This window comes from Oncorhynchus gorbuscha, linkage group LG26 (genome assembly GCF_021184085.1).
Source record: "Oncorhynchus gorbuscha isolate QuinsamMale2020 ecotype Even-year linkage group LG26, OgorEven_v1.0, whole genome shotgun sequence".
Classification (NCBI taxonomy): Eukaryota; Metazoa; Chordata; class Actinopteri; order Salmoniformes; family Salmonidae; genus Oncorhynchus; species Oncorhynchus gorbuscha.
In genome coordinates, this window is record NC_060198.1 from 178,323 (window position 1) to 205,114 (window position 26,792).

The following is a 26,792-nucleotide window of genomic DNA, read 5'->3' on the forward strand; positions in this document are numbered from 1 at the left end:
TATAGAGGTGGTCAAATCATTAGGAAAAGGAGTTGCGTGTGGTGGGGATTCTCCACAGCCAGTAGTACTGGTGTTAGTGATCGACAATCTGCTGTGGGTCTGCGGATGGGTGCACGTTGTTCAGATGGGTGTGAACCTTCAACACCCGATGTCACAGGAAGGCCATAAAGATCAACAAGGACAACAACCACCCGAGCCACTGCCTGTTCACCCTCCTACCATCCAGTAGGTGAGGTCAGTACAGGTGCATCAAAGCTGGGACCGAGAGACTGAAAAACAGATTCCATCTCAAGGCCATCAGACTGTTAAACAGCCACCACTAACATTGAGAGGCTGCTGTCAACATACAGACTCAAATCTCTGGCCACTTTAATAAATTGACTTAATAAAAGGTATCACTAGTCACTTTAAATAACACCACTATAATAATGTTTACATACCCTACATTACTCATCTCGTATGTATATACTGTACTCTATACCATCTACTGAATCTTCCTATGCCGTTCGGCCATCGCTCATCCATATATTTATGTCATATTTCTTATTCATCCCTATACGTTTGTGTGTATAAGGCAGTTGTTGTGAATTTGGTAGATATTACTGCATTTTCGGAACTAGAAGCACAAGCATTTCGCTACACTCGCATTAACATCTGCTAACCATGTGTATGTGACCAACAAAATTTGATTTGAACATCTCTTCTACACACAATGACGGTTCAGAGGGGAATCCAACGTAGTAACACAACCTGCCCGGTAGATGGCAATACGTATCGTAGGCCTGTTCAGAGGAGTGACCAGTAGTGTTTTTATTTTATTTATTTTTTAAACATTTTCATGTCTTTATTGAACACACCGTGTAAACAATCACAGTGGATGATGGGAAAAGTATGTAAACCCTTGGATAGAATAACTGGTTGACCCTCCTTTGGCAGCAATAAACTCAACGAAACATTTTCTGTAGTTGCGGATGGCTGGCTGAGCATCCTGCCCATACAACCTGTCAAGGCATTTACTGTCCGTACAACCTGTCAAGGCATTTACTGTCCGTACAACCTGTCAAGGCATTTACTGTCCGTACAACCTGTCAAGGCATTTACTGTCCGTACAACCTGTCAAGGCATTTACTGTCCGTACAACCTGTCAAGGCATTTACTGTCCGTACAACCTGTCAAGGCATTTACTGTCCGTACAACCTGTCAAGGCAATTACTGCCCATACAACCTGTCAAGGCATTTACTGTCCGCGCAACCTGTCAAGGCATTTACTGTCCGTACAACCTGGTGACCAGTAGTTCTAATTCATCATTCTATGGCAGTGACATCACAGATGTTGTGTTTCTGATTGTGTATTCTGCAGTACAGCGTGAACACAAGATGAGAAACTGTCCAAATTGAATGATTCTGGATTGCAAAATATTATTAAAGTATTGTTAGAACATCTGCACATTATTTCATATTTTTTCTGGAACGCTGGAGTAGCCTCGGATCACCGCGGAAGCAGATAACAAATGTAAACGTCACCTCTGTTTTGCATTTAAATTGACAAAGTGGTTGCAGGATCTTCTATCCACCGGACTCCGGATCGAGTTGAATCCCCAAAACCTGACTTTTCTGTCGACTGGTGCAGCTAGTGTGGATACAGGTGAAAACTGCAGACGGGGAGGTTCACACACGGAAACAAATCTCCAATCACCTGTTTGAACGTGCAGAAAAGTGGGCGTGTCTATCAGTCCGAACAGAAGTGTCAACAGTTGCTGTGTTAACATGTTTTATCTCCCTGTGACGGATATAAAACTCTCCTTATAAGAACGGTACACGTCAAACTATTTGTTATTTTATTTGTTTATACTTGCATGCAAGGCACAATATACAGATATAACCAGTTACCGGTAACCATACTTCCTTATTATTATATTTTAACCATGAAATGACCCATGTTTCACCACAGAGACATAACAGTAACATAATTTACATTGAAAGTGTAACAACATTGAGTTTGGTCCCTAAACATCCCAATAAAGATGAAGATCAATAGCCTGACGTTAACAGGTACACCACAACAGGTTCCTTCCATTATTCTAAGGAGAGAAACCAGCAGCCCTGCCAAACATCGCTCTCTTCCCCGTCAGAGAGTCATCCCTAACATATATAACTGGCCCCATATACGGGGGAAGAGTCATCCCTAACATATATAACTGGCCCCATATACGGGGAAAGAGTCATCCCTAACATATATAACTGGCCTCATATACGGGGGAAGAGTCATCCCTAACATATATAACTGGCCCCATATACGGGGGAAGAGTCATCCCTAACATATATAACTGGCCCCATATACTGGGGAAGAGTCATCCCTAACATATATAACTGGCCCCATATACGGGGGAAGAGTCATCCCTAACATATATAACTGGCCCCATATACAGGGGAAGAGTCATCCCTAACATATATAACTGGCCCCATATACGGGGGAAGAGTCATCCCTAACATATATAACTGGCCCCATACAACAAAGGAACTCTGGAATGTAGAATGTGGGTACAACAAAGGAACTCTGGAATGTAGAATGTGGGCACAACAAAGGAACTCTGGAATGTAGAATGTGGGCACAACAAAGGAACTCTGGAATGTAGAATGTGGGCACAACAAAGGAACTCTGGAATGTAGAATGTGGGCACAACAAAGGAACTCTGGAATGTAGAATGTGGGCACAACAAAGGAACTCTGGAATGTAGAATGTGGGCACAAAAAAGGAACTCTGGAATGTAGAATGTGGGCACAACAAAGGAACTCTGGAATGTAGAATGTGGGCACAACAAAGGAACTCTGGAATGTAGAATGTGGGCACAACAAAGGAACTCTGGAATGTAGAATGTGGCTACAACAAAGGAACTCTGGAATGTAGAATGTGGGCACAACAAAGGAACTCTGGAATGTAGAATGTGGGTACAACAAAGGAACTCTGGAATGTAGAATGTGGCTACAACAAAGGAACTCTGGAATGTAGAATGTGGGCACAACAAAGGAACTCTGGAATGTAGAATGTGGGAACAACAAAGGAACTCTGGAATGTAGAATGTGGGCACAACAAAGGATCTCTGGAATGTAGAATGACTCTTCTGTTCTAGTCAGTCATCTTCTAGGCACTTGGACATTGATTATCATTTCATGACCCAGGCATATCACTTTGACCTCCGTAGTGTTGTGGGTCGAACAGGCCGCAGTTGTTGAGGTCAGAGATGAAAGGTCATTGAGCTTAAGAGGTGCTTCCTGTGGTGAGAGGTGTGGTTCTCTTGGCTGCGTTTTCCTCCACGGTGAAAGTGTAGTTGTACTGTAAACACACAACATGGTTAACACACTACGACGGACCCCACAGTAACAAAATCAATACCACAACATGGTCGACACTATGACAGACCCCACAGTAACACAATCAATACCACAACATGGTTAACACACTATGACAGACCCCACAGTAACACAATCAATACCACAACATGGTTAACACACTATGACGGACCCCACAGTAACACAATCAATACCACAACATGGTTAACACACTATGACAGACCCCACAGTAACACAATCAATACCACAGCATGGTTAACACACTATGATGGACCCCACAGTAACACAATCAATACCACAACATGGTTAACACACTACAACGGACCCCACAGTAACACAATCAACCCCACAACATGGAAAATACACTACAACAGAACCCACAGTAACAAAATCAATACCACAACATGGTTAACACACTATGACGAACCCTACAGTAACACAATCAATACCACAACATGGTTAACACACTATGACGGACCCTACAGTAACACAACATGGTCGACACTACGACGGACCCCACAGTACCACAACATGGTTAACACACTGTAACGGACCCCACAGTACCACAACATGGTTAACACACTACAACGGACCCCACAGTACCACAACATGGTTAACACACTACAACGGACCCCACAGTACCACAACATGGTCGACACACTACAATGGACCCCACAGTACCACAACATGGTCGACACACTACAACGGACCCCACAGTACCACAACATGGTTAACACACTACAACGGACCCCACAGTACCACAACATGGTTAACACACTACAACGGACCCCACAGTACCACAACATGGTCGACACACTACAACGGACCCCACAGTACCACAACATGGTTAACACACTACAACGGACCCCACAGTACCACAACATGGTCGACACACTACAACGGACCCCACAGTACCACAACATGGTCGACACTATGACGGACCCCACAGTACCACAACATGGTCGACACTATGACGGACCCCACAGTACCACAACATGGTTAACACACTACAACGGATCCCACAGTACCACAACATGGTCGACACTATGACGGACCCCACAGTACCACAACATGGTCGACACTATGACGGACCCCACAGTACCACAACATGGTCGACACTACAACGGACCCCACAGTACCACAACATGGTTAACACACTATAACGGACCCCACAGTACCACAACATGGTCGACACTATGACGGACCCCACAGTACCACAACATGGTCGACACTATGACGGACCCCACAGTACCACAACATGGTCGACACTATGACGGACCCCACAGTACCACAACATGGTCGACACTACAACGGAGCCCACAGTACCACAACATGGTTAACACACTACAACGGACCCCACAGTACCACAACATGGTCGACACTACAACGGACCCCACAGTACCACAACATGGTTGACACTACAACGGACCCCACAGTACCACAACATGGTCGACACACTACAACGGATCCCACAGTACCACAACATGGTCGACACACTACAACGGACCCCACAGTACCACAACATGGTTAACACACTACAACGGACCCCACAGTACCACAACATGGTCGACACTACGACGGACCCCACAGTACCACAACATGGTCGACACTATGACGGACCCCACAGTACCACAACATGGTCGACACTACAACGGAGCCCACAGTACCACAACATGGTCAACACACTATAACGGACCCCACAGTACCACAACATGGTTGACACTACAACGGACCCCACAGTACCACAACATGGTCGACACTACGACGGACCCCACAGTACCACAACATGGTCGACACTATGACGGACCCCACAGTACCACAACATGGTCGACACTACGACGGACCCCACAGTACCACAACATGGTTAACACACTACAACGGACCCCACAGTACCACAACATGGTCGACACTACGACGGACCCCACAGTACCACAACATGGTCGACACACTATAACGGACCCCACAGTAACACAACATGGTCAACACACTATAACGGACCCCACAGTACCACAACATGGTCAACACACTATAACGGACCCCACAGTACCACAACATGGTCGACACACTATAACGGGCCCAGTAGTACCACAACATGGTCGACACTATAACGGACCCCACAGTACCACAACATGGTCGACACTACGACGGACCCCACAGTACCACAACATGGTTAACACACTATAACGGACCCCACAGTACCACAACATGGTCGACACACTATAACGGACCCCACAGTACCACAACATGGTTAACACACTATAACGGACCCCACAGTACCACAACATGGTCGACACTACGACGGACCCCACAGTACCACAACATGGTCGACACTACAACGGACCCCACAGTACCACAACATGGTTAACACACTACAACGGACCCCACAGTACCACAACATGGTTAACACACTACAACAGACCCCACAGTACCACAACATGGTTAACACACTACAACGGACCCAACAGTACCACAACATGGTCGACACTACGACGGACCCCACAGTACCACAACATGGTCGACACTACGACGGACCCCACAGTACCACAACATGGTCGACACTACAACGGACCCCACAGTACCACAACATGGTCGACACTACAACGGATCCCACAGTACCACAACATGGTCGACACTACAACGGATCCCACAGTACCACAACATGGTCGACACACTACGACGGACCCCACAGTACCACAACATGGTCGACACTACGACGGACCCCACAGTACCACAACATGGTCGACACTATAACGGACCCCACAGTACCACAACATGGTTAACACACTACAACGGATCCCACAGTACCACAACATGGTCGACACTATGACGGACCCAACAGTACCACAACATGGTCGACACTACGACGGACCCCACAGTACCACAACATGGTCGACACACTACAACGGACCCCACAGTACCACAACATGGTCGACACACTACAACGGACCCCACAGTACCACAACATGGTCGACACTATGACGGACCCCACAGTACCACAACATGGTCGACACACTATAACGGACCCCACAGTACCACAACATGGTCGACACTACGACGGATCCCACAGTACCACAACATGGTCGACACTACGACGGATCCCACAGTACCACAACATGGTCGACACACTATAACGGACCCCACAGTACCACAACATGGTCAACACACTATAACGGACCCCACAGTACCACAACATGGTCGACACACTACGACGGACCCCACAGTAACACAACATGGTCGACACTACAACGGACCCCACAGTACCACAACATGGTTAACACACTACAACAGACCCCACAGTACCACAACATGGTTAACACACTACAACGGACCCCATAGTACCACAACATGGTCGACACTACGACGGACCCCACAGTACCACAACATGGTCGACACTATAACGGACCCCACAGTACCACAACATGGTTAACACACTGTAACGGACCCCACAGTACCACAACATGGTTAACACACTACAACGGACCCCACAGTACCACAACATGGTCGACACTATGACGGACCCCACAGTACCACAACATGGTCAACACACTATAACGGACCCCACAGTACCACAACATGGTCGACACTATGACGGACCCCACAGTACCACAACATGGTTAACACACTGTAACGGACCCCACAGTACCACAACATGGTTAACACACTGTAACGGACCCCACAGTACCACAACATGGTCGACACTATGACGGACCCCACAGTAAATCAAATCAAATCAAATCAAATTTATTTATATAGCCCTTCGTACATCAGCTGATATCTCAAAGTGCTGTACAGAAACCCAGCCTAAAACCCCAAACAGCAAACAATGCAGGTGTAAAAGCCACAACATGGTTAACACACTACGACGGACCCCACAGTACCACAACATGGTCGACACTATAACGGACCCCACAGTACCACAACATGGTCGACACACTACGACGGACCCCACAGTACCACAACATGGTCGACACTACGACGGACCCCACAATAACACAAAAATACCATGCGCACTGGGGCGGCAGGGTAGCCAGGTGGTTAGAGCGTTGGACTAGTAACCGAAAGGTTGCAAGATTGAATCCCAGAGCCGACAAGGTACAAATCTGTCGTTCTGCCTCTAAACAAGGCAGTTAACCCACTAGGCCATCATTGAAAATCAGAATTTGTTCTTAACTGACTTGCCTAGTAAAATAAATAAATAAACACACACACCTCATTTTCAATGTCCTGGACAGACTTGATGCGAATGTTGTTTAGAGTGTTTGTTGGAGTCTAGGAGGAGAGAGAGAGACAGTTTAGACTCATGGTATTTCAGAGTGTTTGTTGGAGTCTAGGAGGAGAGAGAGACAGTTTAGACTCGTGGTATTTCAGTGTTTTTTGGTCTAGGAGAAAGAGAGTTTAGACTCGTGGTATTTCAGTGTTTGTTGGTCTAGGAGGAGAACGAGCGTTTAGACTCGTGGTATTTCAGAGTGTTTGTTGGAGTCTAGGAGGAGAAAGAGAGTTTAGACTCATGGTATTTCAGAGTGTTTGTTGTGGTCTAGGAGGAGAAAGAGAGTTTAGACTCGTGGTATTTCAGTGTTTGTTGGTCTAGGAGGAGAAAGAGAGTTTAGACTCGTGGTATTTCAGTGTTTGTTGTGGTCTAGGAGGAGAAAGAGAGTTTAGACTCGTGGTATTTCAGTGTTTGTTGGTCTAGGAGGAGAAAGAGAGTTTAGACTCGTGGTATTTCAGTGTTTGTTGGGGTCTAGGAGGAGAAAGAGAGTTTAGACTTGTGATATTTCAGAGTGTTTGTTGGAGTCTAGGAGGAGAAAGAGAGTTTAGACTCATGGTATTTCAGTGTTTGTTGGTCTAGGAGGAGAAAGAGAGTTTAGACTCGTGGTATTTCAGTGTTTGTTGGGGTCTAGGAGGAGAAAGAGAGTTTAGACTTGTGATATTTCAGAGTGTTTGTTGGAGTCTAGGAGGAGAAAGAGAGTTTAGACTCATGGTATTTCAGTGTTTGTTGGTCTAGGAGAAAGAGAGTTTAGACTCGTGGTATTTCAGTGTTTGTTGGGGTCTAGGAGGAGAAAGAGAGTTTAGACTCGTGGTATTTCAGTGTTTGTTGGTCGAGGAGGAGAAAGAGAGTTTAGACTCGTGGTATTTCAGTGTTTGTTGGTCGAGGAGGAGTAAGAGAGATTAGACTTGTGGTATTTCAGTGTTTGTTGGTCGAGGAGGAGAAAGAGAGTTTAGACTCGTGGTATTTCAGTGTTTGTTGGAGTCTAGGAGGAGAGAGACAGTTTAGACTCGTGATATTTCAGAGTGTTTGTTGGAGTCTAGGAGGAGAAAGAGAGATTAGACTCGTGGTATTTCAGTGTTTGTTGGTCGAGGAGGAGAAAGAGAGTTTAGACTCGTGGTATTTCAGTGTTTGTTGGTCGAGGAGGAGTAAGAGAGATTAGACTTGTGGTATTTCAGTGTTTGTTGGTCGAGGAGGAGAAAGAGAGTTTAGACTCGTGGTATTTCAGTGTTTGTTGGTCTAGGAGGAGAAAAAGAGTTTAGACTCATGGTATTTTAGAGTGTTTGTTGGAGTCTAGGAGGAGAAAGAGAGATTAGACTCGTGGTATTTCAGTGTTTGTTGGTCGAGGAGGAGAAAGAGAGTTTAGACTCGTGGTATTTCAGTGTTTGTTGGAGTCTAGGAGGAGAGAGACAGTTTAGACTCGTGATATTTCAGAGTGTTTGTTGGAGTCTAGGAGGAGAAAGAGAGTTTAGACTCATGGTATTTCAGTGTTTGTTGGAGTCTAGGAGGAGAGAGACAGTTTAGACTCATGGTATTTCAGTGTTTGTTGGTCTAGGAGGAGAAAGAGAGTTTAGACTCGTGGTATTTCACCACTGGAAGTAAAAGTAGTCCATGTCACTTTACCAGTAAAACGATAGCGGTTGGTATTTCAACTTACCGTGCCGTTCGTTTGGGTCTTGAACTTGGGGTGTAGAGTGAAGGGAACACCATCTATGGCTGGAGAGGGAGGGAGAGATGGAGGGGAAAGAGAGGGAGGGTAGAAAGAGTGAGAGAGAGGGATGGTGGGAGGAGAGGGAGGGTGGAGAGGTATTTGGTATTTTGGTAGGATCCCCATTAGCTGTAGTAAAATCAACAGCTACACTTCCTGGGGACCACACAACATGAAACATTACATAATACACTTCCTGGGGACCACACAACATGAAACATTACATTATACACTTCCTGGGGACCACACAACATGAAACATTACATTATACACTTCCTGGGGACCACACAACATGAAACAATACATTATACACTTCCTGGGGACCACACAACATGAAACAATACATTATACACTTCCTGGGGTCCACACAACATGAAACAATACATTATACACTTCCTGGGGTCCACACAACATGAAACATGACATAATACACTTCCTGGGGACCACACAACATGAAACAATACATTATACACTTCCTGGGGTCCACACAACATGAAACAATACATTATACACTTCCTGGGGACCACACAACATGAAACAATACAGAATATTAATAGACAGGAACAGCTGAAGGACAGAACTACATACATGGTCAATACACTACAACGGACCAGGGATATATATATATATATATATATATATATATATATATATATATGAGTGAGTGAGTGAGTGAGTGAGTGAGTGAGTGAGTGAGTGAGTGAGTGAGTGAGTGAGTGAGTGAGTGAGTGAGTGAGTGAGTGAGTGAGTGAGAGAGAGAGAGAGAGGGAGAGAGAGAGAGAGAGAGTGGGAGAGAGAGAGAGAGAGAGAGAGAGAGAGAGAGAGAGAGAGAGAGAGAGAGAGAGAGAGAGAGAGAGAGAGAGAGAGAGAGAGAGAGAGAGAGAGAGAGAGAGAGAGAGAGAGAGAGAGAGAGAGAGAGAGAGAGTGAGAGGGTTATGAATGTAGAGGTCGACCGATTATGATTTTTTTCACCGCCGATTATCGGAGGACCCAAAAAAAGCCGATACCGATTAAATCAGACATGATTTATTTTACATTTATTTGTAATAATAACAATTAAACCAATACTGAATGAACACTTATTTTAACTTAATATAATACATAAATAAAATCAATTTAGCCTCAAATAAATAATGAAACCTGTTCAATTTGGTTTAAGTAATGCAAAAACAAAGTGTTGAAGAAGAAAGTAAAAGTGCAATATGTGCCATGTAAGAAAGCTAACATTTCAGTTCCTTGCTCAGAACATGAGAACATATGAAAGCTGGTGGTTCCTTTTAACATGAGTCTTCAATATTCCCAGGTAAGAAGTTTTAGGTTGTAGTTATTATAGGAATTATAGGACTCTTTCCCTCTATACCATTTGTATTTCATTAACCTATGACTATTGGATGTTCTTATAGGCACTTTAGTATTGCCAGTGTAACAGTATAGCTTCCGTCCCTCTCCTCGCCCCTACCTGGGCTCGAACCAGGAACACATCGACAACAGCCACCCTCGAAGCAGCGTTACCCATGCAGCGCAAGGGCAACAACCACTCTAGTTTGAAACGCTATTAGCGCGTACCCCGCTAACTAGCTCTGCCATTTCACATCGGTTACACCAGCCTAATCTCGGGAGTTGATAGGCTTGAAGTCATAAACAGCGCTGTGCTTGGAAAGAGCTGCTGGCAAACGCAGGAAAGTGCTGTTTGAATTAATGCTTACGAGCCTGCTGCTGCCTACCATTGCTCAGTCAGACTGCTCTATCAAATCATAGACTTAATTATAACATAACACACAGAAATACGAGCCTTTGGTCATTAATATGATCGAATCTGGAAACTATCATCTCGAAAACAAGACGTTTATTCTTTCAGTGAAATACGGAACCGTTAGGGAATATTATTTATTATTTTATTTTATCTAAGGGGTGGCATCCATTAGTCTAAATATTGCTGTTACATTGCACAACCTTCAATGTTATGTCATAATTACTTAAAATTCTGGCAAATTAGGCGGCCCAAACTGTTGCATATACCCTGACTCTGTGTGCAATGAACACAAGAGAAGTGACACAATTTCACCTGGTTAATATTGCCTGCTAACATTAATGTATTTTAACTAAATATGCAGGTTTAAGAATATATACTTCTGTGTGTTGATTTTAAGAAAGGCATTGATGTTCATGGTTAGATACACATTGGAGCAACGATACGCACCGCATCGATTATATGCAACGCAGGACACGCTAGATAAACTAGTAATATCATCAACCATGTGTAGTTAACTACTGATTATGATTGATTGGTCTTTATAAGATAAGTATAATGCTAGCTAGCAACTTACCTTGGCTTCTTACTGCATTCGCGTAACAGGCAGTCTCCTCGCGAGGCAGGTGGTTAGAGCGTTGGACTAGTTAACCGTAAGGTTGCAAGATTGAATCCCCGAGTTGACAAGGTAAAAATATGTCGTTCTGCCCCTGAACAGGCAGTTAACCCACTGTTCCTAGGTCGTCATTGAAAATAAGAATGTGTTCTTAACTGACTTGCCTAGTTAAATAAAGATTAAATAATGGAGTAAATTTAAATGTAATTTTTTTTCCAAATTGGTGTCCAAAAATACAGATTTCTGATTGTTATGAAAACTTGAAATCGGCCATTCCGATGAATCGGTCGACCTCTAGTAGAGAGAGTAGAAGTAGCGGTAGAGGAAGGAAGGTAGAGAGAGTAGAGAGAAGAAGGTAGGTAGAGAGAGTAGAAGTAGAGAGAGTAGAGGTAGAGAGGAAGGTAGGTAGAAAGAGTAGAAGTAGAGAGAGTAGAGGTAGAGAGAGGAAGGTAGGTAGAGAGAGTAGAAGTAGAGAGAGGAAGGTAGGTAGAGAGAGTAGAGGTAGAGAGAGGAAGGTAGGTAGAGAGAGTAGAGGTAGAGAGAGGAAGGTAGGTAGAGAGAGTAGAGGTAGAGAGAGGAAGGTAGGTAGAGAGAGTAGAGGTAGAGAGAGGAAGGTAGGTAGAGAGAGTAGAGAGAGGAAGGTAGGTAGAGAGAGTAGAGGTAGAGAGAGGAAGGTAGGTAGAGAGAGTAGAAGTAGAGAGAGTAGAGGTAGAGAGAGGAAGGTAGGTAGAAAGAGTAGAAGTAGAGAGAGTAGAGGTAGAGAGAGGAAGGTAGGTAGAGAGAGTAGAAGTAGAGAGAGGAAGGTAGGTAGAGAGAGTAGAGAGAGGAAGGTAGGTAGAGAGAGTAGAGGTAGAGAGAGGAAGATAGGGTAGAGAGAGTAGAGGTAGAGAGAGGAAGATAGGGTAGAGAGAGGGAAGATGGGTAGAGAGAGGGAGGATGGGTAGAGAGAGGGAGGATGGGTAGAGAGAGGGAAGATGGGTAGAGAGAGGGAGGATGGGTAGAGAGAGGGAAGATGGGGAGAGAGGGAGGATGGGTAGAGAGAGGGAGGATGGGTAGAGAGAGGGAGGATGGGTAGAGAGAGGGAGGATGGGTAGAGAGAGGGAGGATGGGTAGAGAGAGGGAAGATGGGTAGAGAGAGGGAGGATGGGGAGAGAGAGGGAAGATGGGTAGAGAGAGGGAGGATGGGGAGAGAGAGGGAGGATGGGTAGAGAGAGGGAGGATGGGTAGAGAGAGGGAGGATGGGTAGAGAGAGGGAGGATGGGGAGAGAGAGGGAGGATGGGGAGAGAGAGGGAGGATGGGTAGAGAGAGGGAGGATGGGTAGAGAGAGGGAGGATGGGTAGAGAGAGGGAGGATGGGTAGAGAGAGGGAAGATGGGGAGAGAGAGGGAGGATAGGTAGGAGAGGGAAGACGGGTAGAGAGAAGGAGGACGGGTAGAGAGAGGGAGGATGGGTAGAGAGAGGGAGGATGGGTAGAGAGAGGGAGGATGGGTAGAGAAAGGGAGGATGGGTAGAGAGAGGGAGGATGGGTGCTTTTACACCTGCATTGTTTGCTGTTTGGGGTTTTAGGCTGGGTTTCTGTAGCACTTTGAGATATCAGCTGATGTACGAAGGGCTATATAAATAAATTTGATTTGATTTGATGGGGAGAGAGGGGAAGATGGGGAGAGAGAGGGAAGATGGGGAGAGAGAGGGAAGATGGGGAGAGAGAGGGAAGATGGGGAGAGAGAGGGAGGATGAGGAGAGAAAGGGAGGATGGGTAGAGAGAGGGAGGATGGGAGAGAGGGAAGATGGGGAAAGAGGGAGGATAGGGAGAGAGGATAGGTAGAGAGAGGGAGGATGGGTACAGAGAGGGAGGATGGGTAGAGAGAGGGAGGATGGGTAGAGAGAGGGAGGATGGGTAGAGAGGGAGGATGGGTAGAGAGAGGGAGGATGGGTAGAGAGGGGAGGATGGGTAGAGAGAGGGAGGATGGGATAGAGAGAGGGGGATAGAGGAGAGAAGGAGGATAGGTAGAGAGAGGGAGGATGGGATAGAGAGATAGAGAGAGGGAGGATAGGTAGAGAGGGAGGATAGGTAGAGAGAGGGAGGATAGGTAGAGAGAGGGAGGATAGAGATGGGGGATAGGTAGAGAGATGGGGGATAGGTAGAGAGAGGGAAGATGGGGAGAGAGAGGGAAGATGGGGAGAGAGAGGGAGGATGGGGAGAGAAAGGGAGGATGGGTAGAGAGAGGGAGGATGGGGAGAGAGGGAAGATGGGGAAAGAGGGAGGATATGTAGAGAGAGGGAGGATAGGTAGAGAGAGGGAGGATAGAGAGATGGGGGATAGGTAGAGAGAGGGAAGATGGGGAGAGAGAGGGAAGATGGGGAGAGAGAGGGAGGATGGGGAGAGAAAGGGAGGATGGGTAGAGAGAGGGAGGATGGGGAGAGAGGGAAGATGGGGAAAGAGGGAGGATATGTAGAGAGAGGGAGGATAGGTAGAGAGAGGGAGGATGGGTAGAGAGAGGGAGGATGGGTAGAGAGGGGAGGATGGGTAGAGAGAGGGAGGATGGGTAGAGAGAGGGAGGATGGGTAGAGAGAGGGAGGATGGGATAGAGAGAGGGGGATAGAGAGGAGGATAGGGAAGGAGGATAGGTAGAGAGAGGGAGGATGGGATAGAGAGAGGGGGATAGAGAGAGGGAGGATAGGTAGAGAGAGGGAGGACAGAGAGATGGGGGATAGGTAGAGAGATGGGGGATAGGTAGAGAGAGGGAAGATGGGGAGAGAGAGGGAGGATGGGATAGAGAGAGGGGGATAGAGAGGAGGATAGAGAGAGGGAGGATGGGATAGAGAGAGGGGGATAGAGAGGGGAGGATAGGTAGAGAGAGGGAGGACAGAGAGATGGGGGATAGGTAGAGAGATGGGGGATAGGTAGAGAGAGGGAAGATGGGGAGAGAGAGGGAAGATGGGGAGAGAGAGGGAAGATGGGGAGAGAGAGGGAAGATGGGGAGAGAGAGGGAAGATGGGGAGAGAGAGGGAAGATGGGATAGAGAGGGAAGATGGGATAGAGAGGGAAGATGGGATAGAGAGGGAAGATGGGATAGAGAGGGAAGATGGGATAGAGAGGGAAGATGGGATAGAGAGGGAAGATGGGATAGAGAGGGAAGATGGGATAGAGAGGGAAGATAGGTTGAGAGAGGGAGGATAGGTTGAGAGAGGGAGGATAGGTAGAGAGAGGGAGGATGGGGAGAGAGAGGGAAGATGGGGAGAGAGAGGGAAGATGGGATAGAGAGGGAAGATGGGATAGAGAGGGAAGATGGGATAGAGAGGGAAGATGGGATAGAGAGGGAAGATGGGATAGGGGGAAGATAGGTTGAGAGAGGGAGGATAGGTTGAGAGAGGGAGGATAGGTAGAGAGAGGGAGGATGGGGAGAGAGAGGGAAGATGGGATAGAGAGAGGGAGGATGGGTAGAGAGAGGGAGGATGGGATAGAGAGAGGGAAGATGGGATAGAGAGAGGAGGATAGGTTGATGGGATAGAGAGAGGGAGGATGGGTAGAGAGAGGGAAGATGGGGAGAGAGAGAGAAGATGGGGAGAGAGAGGGAAGATGGGGAGAGAGAGGGAAGATGGGATAGAGAGATGGAAGATAGGATAGAGAGAGGGAGGATGGGATAGAGAGAGGGAAGATGGGATAGAGAGAGGGAGGATGGGTAGAGAGAGGGAGGATAGGTAGAGAGAGGGAGGATAGGTAGAGAGAGGGAGGATAGAGAGATGGGGGATAGGTAGAGAGATGGGGGATAGGTAGAGAGAGGGAAGATGGGGAGAGAGAGGGAAGATGGGGAGAGAGGGGAGGATGGGGAGAGAAAGGGAGGATGGGTAGAGAGAGGGAGGATGGGGAGAGAGGGAAGATGGGGAAAGAGGGAGGATAGGTAGAGAGAGGGAGGATAGGTAGAGAGAGGGAGGATGGGTAGAGAGGGGAGGATGGGTAGAGAGAGGGAGGATGGGTAGAGAGAGGGAGGATGGGTAGAGAGAGGGAGGATGGGATAGAGAGAGGGGGATAGAGAGGAGGATAGAGAGAAGGAGGATAGGTAGAGAGAGGGAGGATGGGATAGAGAGGGGGGATAGAGAGAGGGAGGATAGGTAAAGAGAGGGAGGACAGAGAGATGGGGGATAGGTAGAGAGATGGGGGATAGGTAGAGAGGGAAGATGGGGAGAGAGAGGGAAGATGGGGAGAGAGAGGGAAGATGGGGAGAGAGAGGGAAGATGGGATAGAGAGGGAAGATGGGATAGAGAGGGAAGATGGGATAGAGAGGGAAGATGGGATAGAGAGGGAAGATGGGATAGAGAGGGAAGATAGGTTGAGAGAGGGAGGATAGGTTGAGAGAGGGAGGATAGGTAGAGAGAGGGAGGATGGGGAGAGAGAGGGAAGATGGGATAGAGAGAGGGAGGATGGGTAGAGAGAGGGAGGATGGGATAGAGAGAGGGAAGATGGGATAGAGAGAGGGAGGATAGGTTGAGAGAGGGAGGATAGGTTGAGAGAGGGAAGATGGGATAGAGAGAGGGAGGATGGGTAGAGAGAGGGAAGATGGGGAGAGAGAGAGAGAAGATGGGGAGAGAGAGAGAAGATGGGGAGAGAGAGGGAAGATGGGGAGAGAGAGGGAAGATGGGATAGAGAGATGGAAGATAGGATAGAGAGAGGGAGGATGGGATAGAGAGAGGGAAGATGGGATAGAGAGAGGGAGGATGGGTAGAGAGAGGGAAGATGGGGAGAGAGAGAGAAGATGGGGAGAGAGAGGGAAGATGGGATAGAGAGATGGAAGATAGGATAGAGAGAGGGAGGATAGGTAGAGAGAGTCAGTACATCAGTCTTTATAACATGTACAGTAGCTGTCTCTTTTCTAGAAGTGTTTTCTGAATTTTGGTCAACCTGAGATGCCGTAGATGTTGCTGCAATCAACCACTTTATCCACAGCATCGTTCAATTGGAGGTTGCTGCGGCGATGGCTGAGCTTCCTGCCAGGGGGCATGGGTGGAGCGTTGCTAGGGAGACAGGGAGACCCAAGTCAGTCTGTGGAACTCTGAGTAGAGGTTTACCATCACTCTCACCTGGCTCTGAGATCCACCTGGCCACAGAGAGAGAGGGTTACCATCACTCTCACCTGGCCACAGAGAGAGGGTTACCATCACTCTCACCTGGCTCTGGATCCACCTGGCCAAATAGAGAGGGTTACCATCACTCTCACCTGGCCTGAGAGAGGGTTACCATCACTCTCACCTGGCTCTGAGGGGGTCCACCTGGCCAAATAGAGGGGTTACCATCACTCTCACCTGGCTCTGAGATCCACCTGGGTCCACAGAGGGGGTTACCATCACTCTCACCTGGCTCTGAGGGGGTCCACCTGGCCAAATGAGGGGGTTACCATCACTCTCACCTGGCCACAGAGGGGGTTACCATCACTCTCACCTGGCTCTGAGATCCACCTGGCCACAGAGGAGGGTTACCATCACTCTCACCTGGCCACAGAGAGGGTTACCATCACTTCACCTGGCCACAGAGGGGGTTACCATCACTCTCACCTGGCTCTGAGATCCACCTGGCCACAGAGGGGGTTACCATCACTCTCACCTGGCTCTGAGATCCACCTGGGTCAAATGAGGGGGTTACCATCACTCTCACCTGGCCACAGAGAGGGGTTACCATCACTCTCACCTGGCCACAGAGAGAGGGTTACCATCACTCTCACCTGGCCACAGAGGGGGTTACCATCACTCTCACCTGGGTCACAGAGGGGGTTACCATCACTACCTGGCTCTGAGATCCACCTGGCCACAGAGAGGTCACTCTCACCTGGCCACAGAGGAGGTTACCATCACTCTCACCTGGCTCTGAGTTACCTGGGTCTGAGGAGGAGTTACCTGGGTCTGAGGGGGTCGTTACCTGGGTCTGAGGGGTCGTTACCTGGGTCTGAGGGGGTCGTTACCTGGGTCTGAGGGGTCGTTACCTAGGTCTGAGGGGGTCGTTACCTGGGTCTGAGGGGGTAGTTACCTGGGTCTGAGGGGTCGTTACCTGGGTCTGGGGGTCGTTACCTGGGTCTGAGGAGGTCGTTACCTGGGTCTGAGGGGCAGTTACCTGGGTCTGAGGAGGCAGTTACCGGGGTCTGAGGAGGTCGTTACCGGGGTCTGAGGAGGTAGTTACCGGGGTCAGAGGGGGTAGTTACCTGGGTCTGAGGGGTAGCGGAGGGGGGTTCTGGTCCAGCGAGAGCTGACGGAGGTCAAGGCTGAGGCTGCGAGGCTTTGCCTGGGGTAGAGGGCTGGAGAAGGGCCCCTTCTTACACCACATCACATAGCCATGCATGTCCCTGAGACAGACAGGACAACGCACCAATTAGGCCAGACACACCGACCCCTGATCCCCCAGACACACCGACCCCTGATCCCCCAGACACACCGACCCCTGATCCCCCAGACACACCAACCCCTGATCTCCCAGACACACCGACCCCTGATCTCCCAGACACACTGACCCCTGATCCCCCAGACCTACCGACCCCTGATCCCCCAGACACACCGACCCCTGATCCCCCAGACACACCGACCCCTGATCCCCCAGACACACCAACCCCTGATCTCCCAGACACACCGACCCCTGATCCCCCAGACCTACCGACCCCTGATCCCCCAGACACACAACCCCTGATCCCCCCTGATCCCCAGACACACCAACCCCTGATCCCCCAGACACACCGACCCCTGATCTCCCAGACACACCGACCCCTGATCCCCCGACCCCTGATCTCCCAGACACACTGACCCCTGATCTCCCAGACACACCAACCCCTGATCCCCCGACCCCTGATCTCCCAGACACACTGACCCCTGATCTCCCAGACACACCAACCCCTGATCCCCCGACCCCTGATCTCCCAGACACACTGACCCCTGATCTCCCAGACACACACTGAGTAGCTCAATGGAGGATCTTCACTCAAATTATTTTGTCCAGGATCAAGCTACATTAGTGGGATGTCTGTGTGTGTCTATCTGTATCACTCTCTCTCTCTCTCTCTCTCTGTGCCTGTGCCTGTGTGTGTGTCTGTGTGTGTGTGTGTGTGTGTGTGTGTGTGTGTGTGTGTGTGTGTGTGTGTGTGTGTGTGTGTGTGTGTGTGTGTGTGTGTGTGTGTGTGTGTGTGTGTGTGTGTGTGTGTGTGTGTGTCTGTTTGTCTGACCCTAAGCAGGTGTAGTGCTGCAGCATCCTCCTAGTCTTAGCAGTCAGTTTGATGTCCAGTACAGCAGTCTCCACACTGCCCACTGGCACCATGCGGACACACACACGCTTCTTCTTAGACACGGAGGCCCCTGGACACACACACACACACACACACACACACACACACACACACACACACACACACACACACACACACACACACACACACACACACACACACACACACACACACACACACACACACACACACACACACACACACACACACACACACACATTTTTGAATAGTTAAAAAAAAATCCAGTTCAAAATGGAGATTCAGAGGGCATATAGATCAAACATAATCAGACATTGATCTACTAAAAACAACTCCTGTCCTACTAAAAACAACTTCTGTCCTACTAAAAACAACTACTGTCCTACTAAAAACAACTACTGTCCTACTAAAAACAACTTCTGTCCTACTAAAAACAACTTCTGTCCTACTAAAAACAACTTCTGTCCTACTAAAAACAACTAATGTCCTACTAAAAACAACTACTGTCCTACTAAAAACACTACTGTCCTACTAAAAACAACTAATGTCCTACTAAAAACAACTACTGTCCTACTAAAAACAACTACTGTCCTACTAAAAACAACTACTGTCCTACTAAAAACAACTAATGTCCTACTAAAAACAACTACTGTCCTACTACTACTGTCCTACTAAAAACAACTTCTGTCCTACTAAAAACAACTAATGTCCTACTAAAAACAACTACTGTCCTACTACTACTGTCCTACTAAAAACAACTACTGTCCTACTAAAAACAACTACTGTCCTACTAAAAACAACTACTGTCCTACTACTACTGTCCTACTAAAAACAACTAATGTCCTACTAAAAACAACTATGTCCTACTACTACTGTCCTACTAAAAACAACTAATGTCCTACTAAAAACAACTACTGTCCTACTACTTACTGTCCTACTAAAAACAACTAATGTCCTACTAAAAACAACTACTGTCCTACTACTACTGTCCTACTAAAAACAACTAATGTCCTACTAAAAAACAACTAATGTCCTACTAAAAACAACTACTGTCCTACTACTACTGTCCTACTAAAAACAACTAATGTCCTACTAAAAACAACTACTGTCCTACTACTACTGTCCTACTAAAAACAACTAATGTCCTACTAAAAACAACTACTGTCCTACTACTACTGTCCTACTAAAAACAACTAATGTCCTACTAAAAACAACTACTGTCCTAGATACTTAATGTCCTACTAAAAACAACTGTCTGTCCTTTCTAAAAACAACTAATGTCCTATCTGTAAAACAACTGTGTCCTACTACTACTGTCCTACTAAAAACAACTAATGTCCTACAGGTAAATGACTGTCCTACTAAAAACAACTGTCTGTCCTACTCCAAACAACTTCTGTCCTACTAAAAACAACTGTCTGTCCTACTAAAAACAACTAATGTCCTACTAAAAACAACTGTGTCCTACTACTACTGTCCTACTAAAAACAACTAATGTCCTACTAAAAACAACTACTGTCCTACTAAAAACAACTACTGTCCTACTAAAAACAACTACTGTCCTACTAAAAACAACTACTGTCCTACTACTACTGTCCTACTAAAAACAACTCTGTCCTACTAAAAACAACTACTGTCCTACTAAAAACAACTACTGTCCTACTAAAAACAACTCTGTGTCCTACTAAAAACAACTCCTGTCCTACTAAAAACAACTACTGTCCTACTAAAAACAACTACTGTCCTACTAAAAACAACTACTGTCCTACTAAAAACAACTACTGTCCTACTAAAAACAACTCTGTCCTACTAAAAACAACTCTGTGTCCTACTAAAAACAACTCCTTACTAAAAACAACTACTGTCCTACTAAAAACAACTCTGTCCTACTAAAAACAACATGTCTGTCCTACTAAAAAGTACTACTGTCCTAAAAAACAACTCTGTCCTACTAAAAACAACTTCAGGTATTTAATACTAAAAACAACTTCTGTCCTACTAAAAACAACTTCTGTCCTACTAAAAACAACTCCTGTCCTACTAAAAACAACTACTGTCCTACTAAAAACAACTACTGTCCTACTAAAAACAACTACTGTCCTACTAAAAACAACTACTGTCCTACTATTTAATGTCCTACTAAAAAGCAACTACTGTTCTACTAAAAACAACTTTTTAATAACTTGCAGTCTGTTAATAAATTAGTTATGAACATTTTCCAAGTATCTGTAAAACATGTCTGTGTTTCTCCAGGTATTTAATGAGTATCTGTAAAGCATGTCTGTGTTCCTCCAGGTATTTAATAAGTATCTGTAAAGCATGTCTGTGTTTCTCCAGGTGTTGAGGCGGGCAGCAGGTACTCACTAGGCTCCAGGTGTTCAGGTATGTAACAGTACCCATGAGGAACAGTCTCCTTGTCTGAGATCACCTGGACATCTGATACTACCATACCACCTGACATGTCCTAGAGAGGGGGAACATGGCATTTAGGCATGTGGCGTGTGTGTGTCTGTCTGAGTCCGTGTGTGTGTGTGTGTGTGTGTGTGTGTGTGTGTGTGTGTGTGTGTGTGTGTGTGTGTGTGTGTGTGTGTGTGTGTGTGTGTGTGTGTGTGTGTGTGTGTGTGTGTGTGTGTGTGTGTGTGTGTGTGTCTGAGTCTGTGTGTGTGTGTCTGTCTGAATCTGTGTGTGTGTCTGTCTGAGTCCGTGTGTCTGTCTGAGTCCGTGTGTCTGTCTGAGTCCGTGTGTCTGTCTGAGTCCGTGTGTGTGTGTGTGTGTGTGTGTGTGTGTGTGTGTGTGTGTGTGTGTGTGTGTGTGTGTGTGTGTGTGTGTGTGTGTGTGTGTGTGTGTGTGTGTGTGTGTGTGTGTGTGTGTGTGTGTGTGTGTGTGTCCGTGTGTGTGTAACACACCTTGCTGTAGCAGAGGTAGTAGCCAGCCTTCATGGCGAAGCTCCGTGTGAAGTTTGCAGCAGCTCCATCCTCAGTTATACTAATCTAGAAAGAGTGAGAGAGGGGAGAGAGGGGAGAGAGAGACAGAGAGAGGGGAGAGATAGAGAGAGGGGAGAGTGACAGAGAGGGGAGAGAGTGACAGAGAGGGGAGAGAGTGACAGAGAGGAGAGAGTGACAGAGAGGAGAGAGTGACAGAGAGGGGAGAGACAGACAGAGAGAGGGGAGAGAGGGGTGGTGGGGAGAGAGAGAAAGAGAGGGGGAGAGAGGGAGAGAGGGAGAGGAGAGAGAGAGAGAGAGAGAGAGAGAGAGAGAGAGAGGGTAAGACGCTACACACAATATTGAGAATTATTGACCTCTCCTCTATGAGCCAAGCCTTTATGTAGTCTGACCTCTTACAGTCTCCTCTATGAGCCAAGCCTTTATGTAGTCTGACCTCATACTGTCTCCTCTATGAGCCAAGCCTTTATGTAGTCTGACCTCTTACTGTCTCCTCTATGAGCCATGCCTTTATGTAGTCTGACCTCTTACAGTCTCCTCTATGAGCCAAACCTTTATGTAGTCTGACCTCTTACTGTCTCCTCGATGAGCCAAGCCTTAATGTAGTCTGACCTCTTACTGTCTCCTCTATGAGCCTTTATATAGTCTGACCTCTTACTGTCTCCTCTATGAGCCTTTATGTAGTCTGACCTCTTACTGTCTCCTCTATGAGCCTTTATGTAGTCTGACCTCTTACAGTCTCCTCTATGAGCCAAGCCTTTATGTAGTCTGACCTCTTACAGTCTCCTCTATGAGCCAAACCTTTATGTAGTCTGACCTCTTACTGTCTCCTCTATGAGCCAAGCCTTAATGTAGTCTGACCTCTTACAGTCTCCTCTATGAGCCTTTATGTGACTCTTAGTCTGACCTCTTACAGTCTCCTCTATGAGCCAAACCTTTATGTAGTCTGACCTCTTACTGTCTCCTCGATGAGCCAAGCCTTAATGTAGTCTGACCTCTTACTGTCTCCTCTATGAGCCTTTATATAGTCTGACCTCTTACTGTCTCCTCTATGAGCCTTTATGTAGTCTGACCTCTTACTGTCTCCTCTATGAACCTTTATGTAGTCTGACCTCTTACTGTCTCCACTATGAGCCTTTATGTAGTCTGACCTCTTACTGTCTCCTCTGAGCCTTTATGTAGTCTGACCTCTTACTGTCTCCTCGATGAGCCAAGCCTTAATGTAGTCTGACCTCTTACTGTCTCCTCTATGAGCCTTTATATAGTCTGACCTCTTACTGTCTCCTCTGAGCCTTTATGTAGTCTGACCTCTTACTGTCTCCTCGATGAGCCTTTATGTAGTCTGACCTCTTACTGTCTCCTCTATGAGCCTTTATGTAGTCTGACCTCTTACTGTCTCCACTATGAGCCTTTATGTAGTCTGACCTCTTACTGTCTCCTCGATGAGCCAAACCTTAATGTAGTCTGACCTCTTACTGTCTCCTCTATGAGCCTTTATGTAGTCTGACCTCTTACTGTCTCCTCTATGAGCCTTTATGTAGTCTGACCTCTTACTGTCTCCTTGATGAGCCAAGCCTTTATGTAGTCTGACCTCTTACTGTCTCCTCTATGAGCCTTTATGTAGTCTGACCTCTTACTGTCTCCTCTATGAGCCTTTATGTAGTCTGACCTCTTACTGTCTCCTCGATGAGCCAAGCCTTTATGTAGTCTGACCTCTTACTGTCTCCTTGATGAGCCAAGCCTTTATGTAGTCTGACCTTAAATTATCTCAATCTATTTCCTGTCTTCTTCTGCCTGTATCCCTCCCTCCTCCCTGACTCCCTTCCTACCAGGTTGAAGTCTTTGGGACAGGTGCTGCTGTTGGAGGCCCAGGCCACTGCAGTCACCGGCCTGTTGTGGGCGCCACCACCGTGCTCCATCAGAGACATCTAGAGAAGAGGAGAGGGACGGGAAAGGAGAGGGACGGGAAGGGAGAGAACAAAGGGGGAAGAAGATAAGGGGACTAGAATTGGGCAGGGGAGGTTATTATGACGGTTGTTCCTGAATAAATTATCTGGAGGATTGTCAACACTGCGACGTTCTCCCAACAACCACTGCGACGTTCTCCCAACAACCACTGCGACGTTCTCCCAACAACCACTGCGACGTTCTCCCAACAACCACTGCGACGTTCTCCCAACAACCACTGCGACGTTCTCCCAACAACCACTGCGACGTTCTCCCAACAACCACTGCTCTATCAGACAGAACATTGTGGCGCAACTATCATATGGTACAGCTGTGAAAATATACAATTATTTTTCCATATTGATATTTGGCTTTGCTTTTGCATAACAAAGGAATGGTTGTTTTGACGGGTAACTGCCAACATCCAGTCAATAAATAAAACTAGCAAACCACTGTGGAACTAGCGAAAAACGGTGATTTGATCACTAAACCCCGGTATTAACGTTAGCTAGGAAAATAGCTAGCAAGTTAGCTAACCTAGCTAGCTAACATCTGTTTGCCAGGTGAGTCAAACATATTTTTTCCTTCACGTTTCGGAGATTTCACTCAGTTTTCAAAAATCATCGTAAAAAACATGGTACTTACTCTGTTTTTCGTTTCAACCTTTCTCGCTTTATAACGTAGATGAAGTCAGGTAAACAACTTTTTAGAGTCGAGCAAGAACTTCTTATGACTTTTCGTTGTCTCCTTTCCAGGAAATACAGGAGATTCAATGACTACTATTCCCATCAAGCACCGGGACATGCCAAATGATGACGCCAGCACTGCCGAAGAGGATGAGCTGGTGTTTCACCTCAGCGCCAGATGGCGCTACTGTCCTGAAATAATATTGTTGAACGCGTCCTTGCTATCTCCCTTTACTCGTTACTGTAATCTATGCAAAGAGTCTAAGTGCTTTGGGGATTTAATTGTGTGATTTATGGTTGGTGTTTGGAGAAGAAGGAGAGATATATATATATATATATAGAGAGAGAGAGAGAGAGAGAGAGAGAGAGAGAGAGAGAGAGAGAGAGAGAGAGAGAGAGAGAGAGAGAGAGAGAGAGAGAGAGAGAGAGAGAGAGAGAGAGAATTGGACCCAACCAAATCATGACAACTAAAATATAATTACTTGACACATTGGAAAGAATTAACCAAAAAACAGAGCAAACTGGAATGCTATTTGGCCCTAAACAGAGAGTACATAGTGGCTGAATACCTGACCACTGTGACTGACCCAAACTTAAGGAAAGCTTTGACTATGTACAGACTTAGTGAGCATAGCCTTGCTATTGAGAAAGGCCGCCGTAGGCAGACCTGGCTCTCAAGAGAAGACAGGCTATGTGCTCACTGCCCACAAAATGAGGTGGAAACTGAGCTGCACTTCCTAACCTCCTGTCAAATGTATGAGCATATCAGAGACACATATTTCCCTCAGATTACACAGACCCACAAATAATTTGAAAACAAAGCCAATTTGGATGATCTCCCATATCTACTGGGTGAAATACCACAGTCTGACATCACAGCAGCAAGATGTGTGACCTGTTGCCACAAGAAAAGGGCAACCAGTGAAGAACAAACACCTTTTGTAAATACAACCCATATTAATGTTTATTTATTTTCCCTTTGTAATGATTTGCACATCATTACAACACTGTATATATACATAATATTACATTGTTACAACACTGTATATATACATAATATTACATTGTTACAACACTGTATATATACATAATATTACATCATTACAACACTGTATATATACATAATATTACATCGTTACAACACTGTATATATACATAATATTACATCGTTACAACACTGTATATATACATAATATTACAACACTGTATATATACATAATATTACATCGTTACAACACTGTATATATACATAATATTACATCATTACAACACTGTATATATACATAATAATAATAATAATATATGCCATTTAGCAGACGCTTTTATACATAATATTACATCGTTACAACACTGTATATATATATAATATTACATCGTTACAACACTGTATATATACATAATATTACATCGTTACAACACTGTATATATACATAATATTACATCATTACAACACTGTATATATACATAATAATAATAATAATATATGCCATTTAGCAGACGCTTTTATACATAATATTACATCGTTACAACACTGTATATATATATAATATTACATTGTTACAACACTGTATATATACATAATATTACATTTGAAATGTCTCTATTCCTTTGAAACTTTTGAGTGTAATGTTTATTTATGATTGTTTATTTCACTTTGGTTTATCTATTTCACTTGCTTTGGCAATGTAAACATGTTTCTCATGCCAATAAAGCCCTTTGAAATGAATTTAATTGAGAGAAAGGCATGAATTTATATATTAGTTATGATGAAGGCAGTACAAACAAAATACACACAGATATATACTGTATACTGTTACACAGATATATACTGTATACTGTTACACAGATATATACTGTATACTGTTACACAGATATATACTGTATACTGTCACACAGATATATACTGATATATACTGTATACTGTCACACAGATACACAGATATATACTGTATACAGATATATACTGTATCACACAGATATATACTGTATACTGTTACACAGATATATACTGTATACTGTCACACAGATATATACTGTATACTGTATACACACAGATATATACTGTATATGTCACACAGATATATACTGTCACACAGATATATACTGTCACACAGATATATACTGTACACAGATATATACTGTACACAGATATATACATACTGTTACACAGATATATACTGTATACTGTTACACAGATATATACTGTATACTGTTACACAGATATATACTGTCACAGATATACTGTCACACAGATATATACTGTATACTGTCACACAGATATATACTGTAT

The 26,792-nt window shown here is 45.7% G+C and overlaps 1 protein-coding gene across 3 annotated transcripts; it reads right to left on the reverse strand.

Moving 5' to 3' along the window:
- Window positions 1-2,274: 2,274 nt before the first annotated feature.
- mvb12a (multivesicular body subunit 12A) lies at window positions 2,275-24,618 on the reverse strand. Of its 3 annotated transcripts, XM_046331033.1 has the most exons (10): window positions 24,462-24,618; window positions 23,699-23,797; window positions 21,834-21,917; window positions 21,292-21,391; window positions 18,889-19,018; window positions 17,881-18,021; window positions 16,590-16,702; window positions 9,273-9,331; window positions 7,561-7,620; window positions 2,275-3,334 (listed from the first exon to the last, which is right to left on the reverse strand). In XM_046331033.1, exons 2-10 carry the CDS (start codon window positions 23,795-23,797, stop codon window positions 3,260-3,262), a joined length of 861 nt encoding a protein of 286 aa, XP_046186989.1. In that variant the 5' UTR covers window positions 24,462-24,618; the 3' UTR covers window positions 2,275-3,259. The 3 variants fall into 3 exon arrangements, with proteins under 3 accessions (XP_046186989.1, XP_046186991.1, XP_046186990.1); XM_046331035.1 differs by lacking the exon at window positions 17,881-18,021; XM_046331034.1 differs by lacking the exons at window positions 2,275-3,334; window positions 7,561-7,620 and adding an exon at window positions 8,840-8,908.
- Window positions 24,619-26,792: the final 2,174 nt, after the last annotated feature.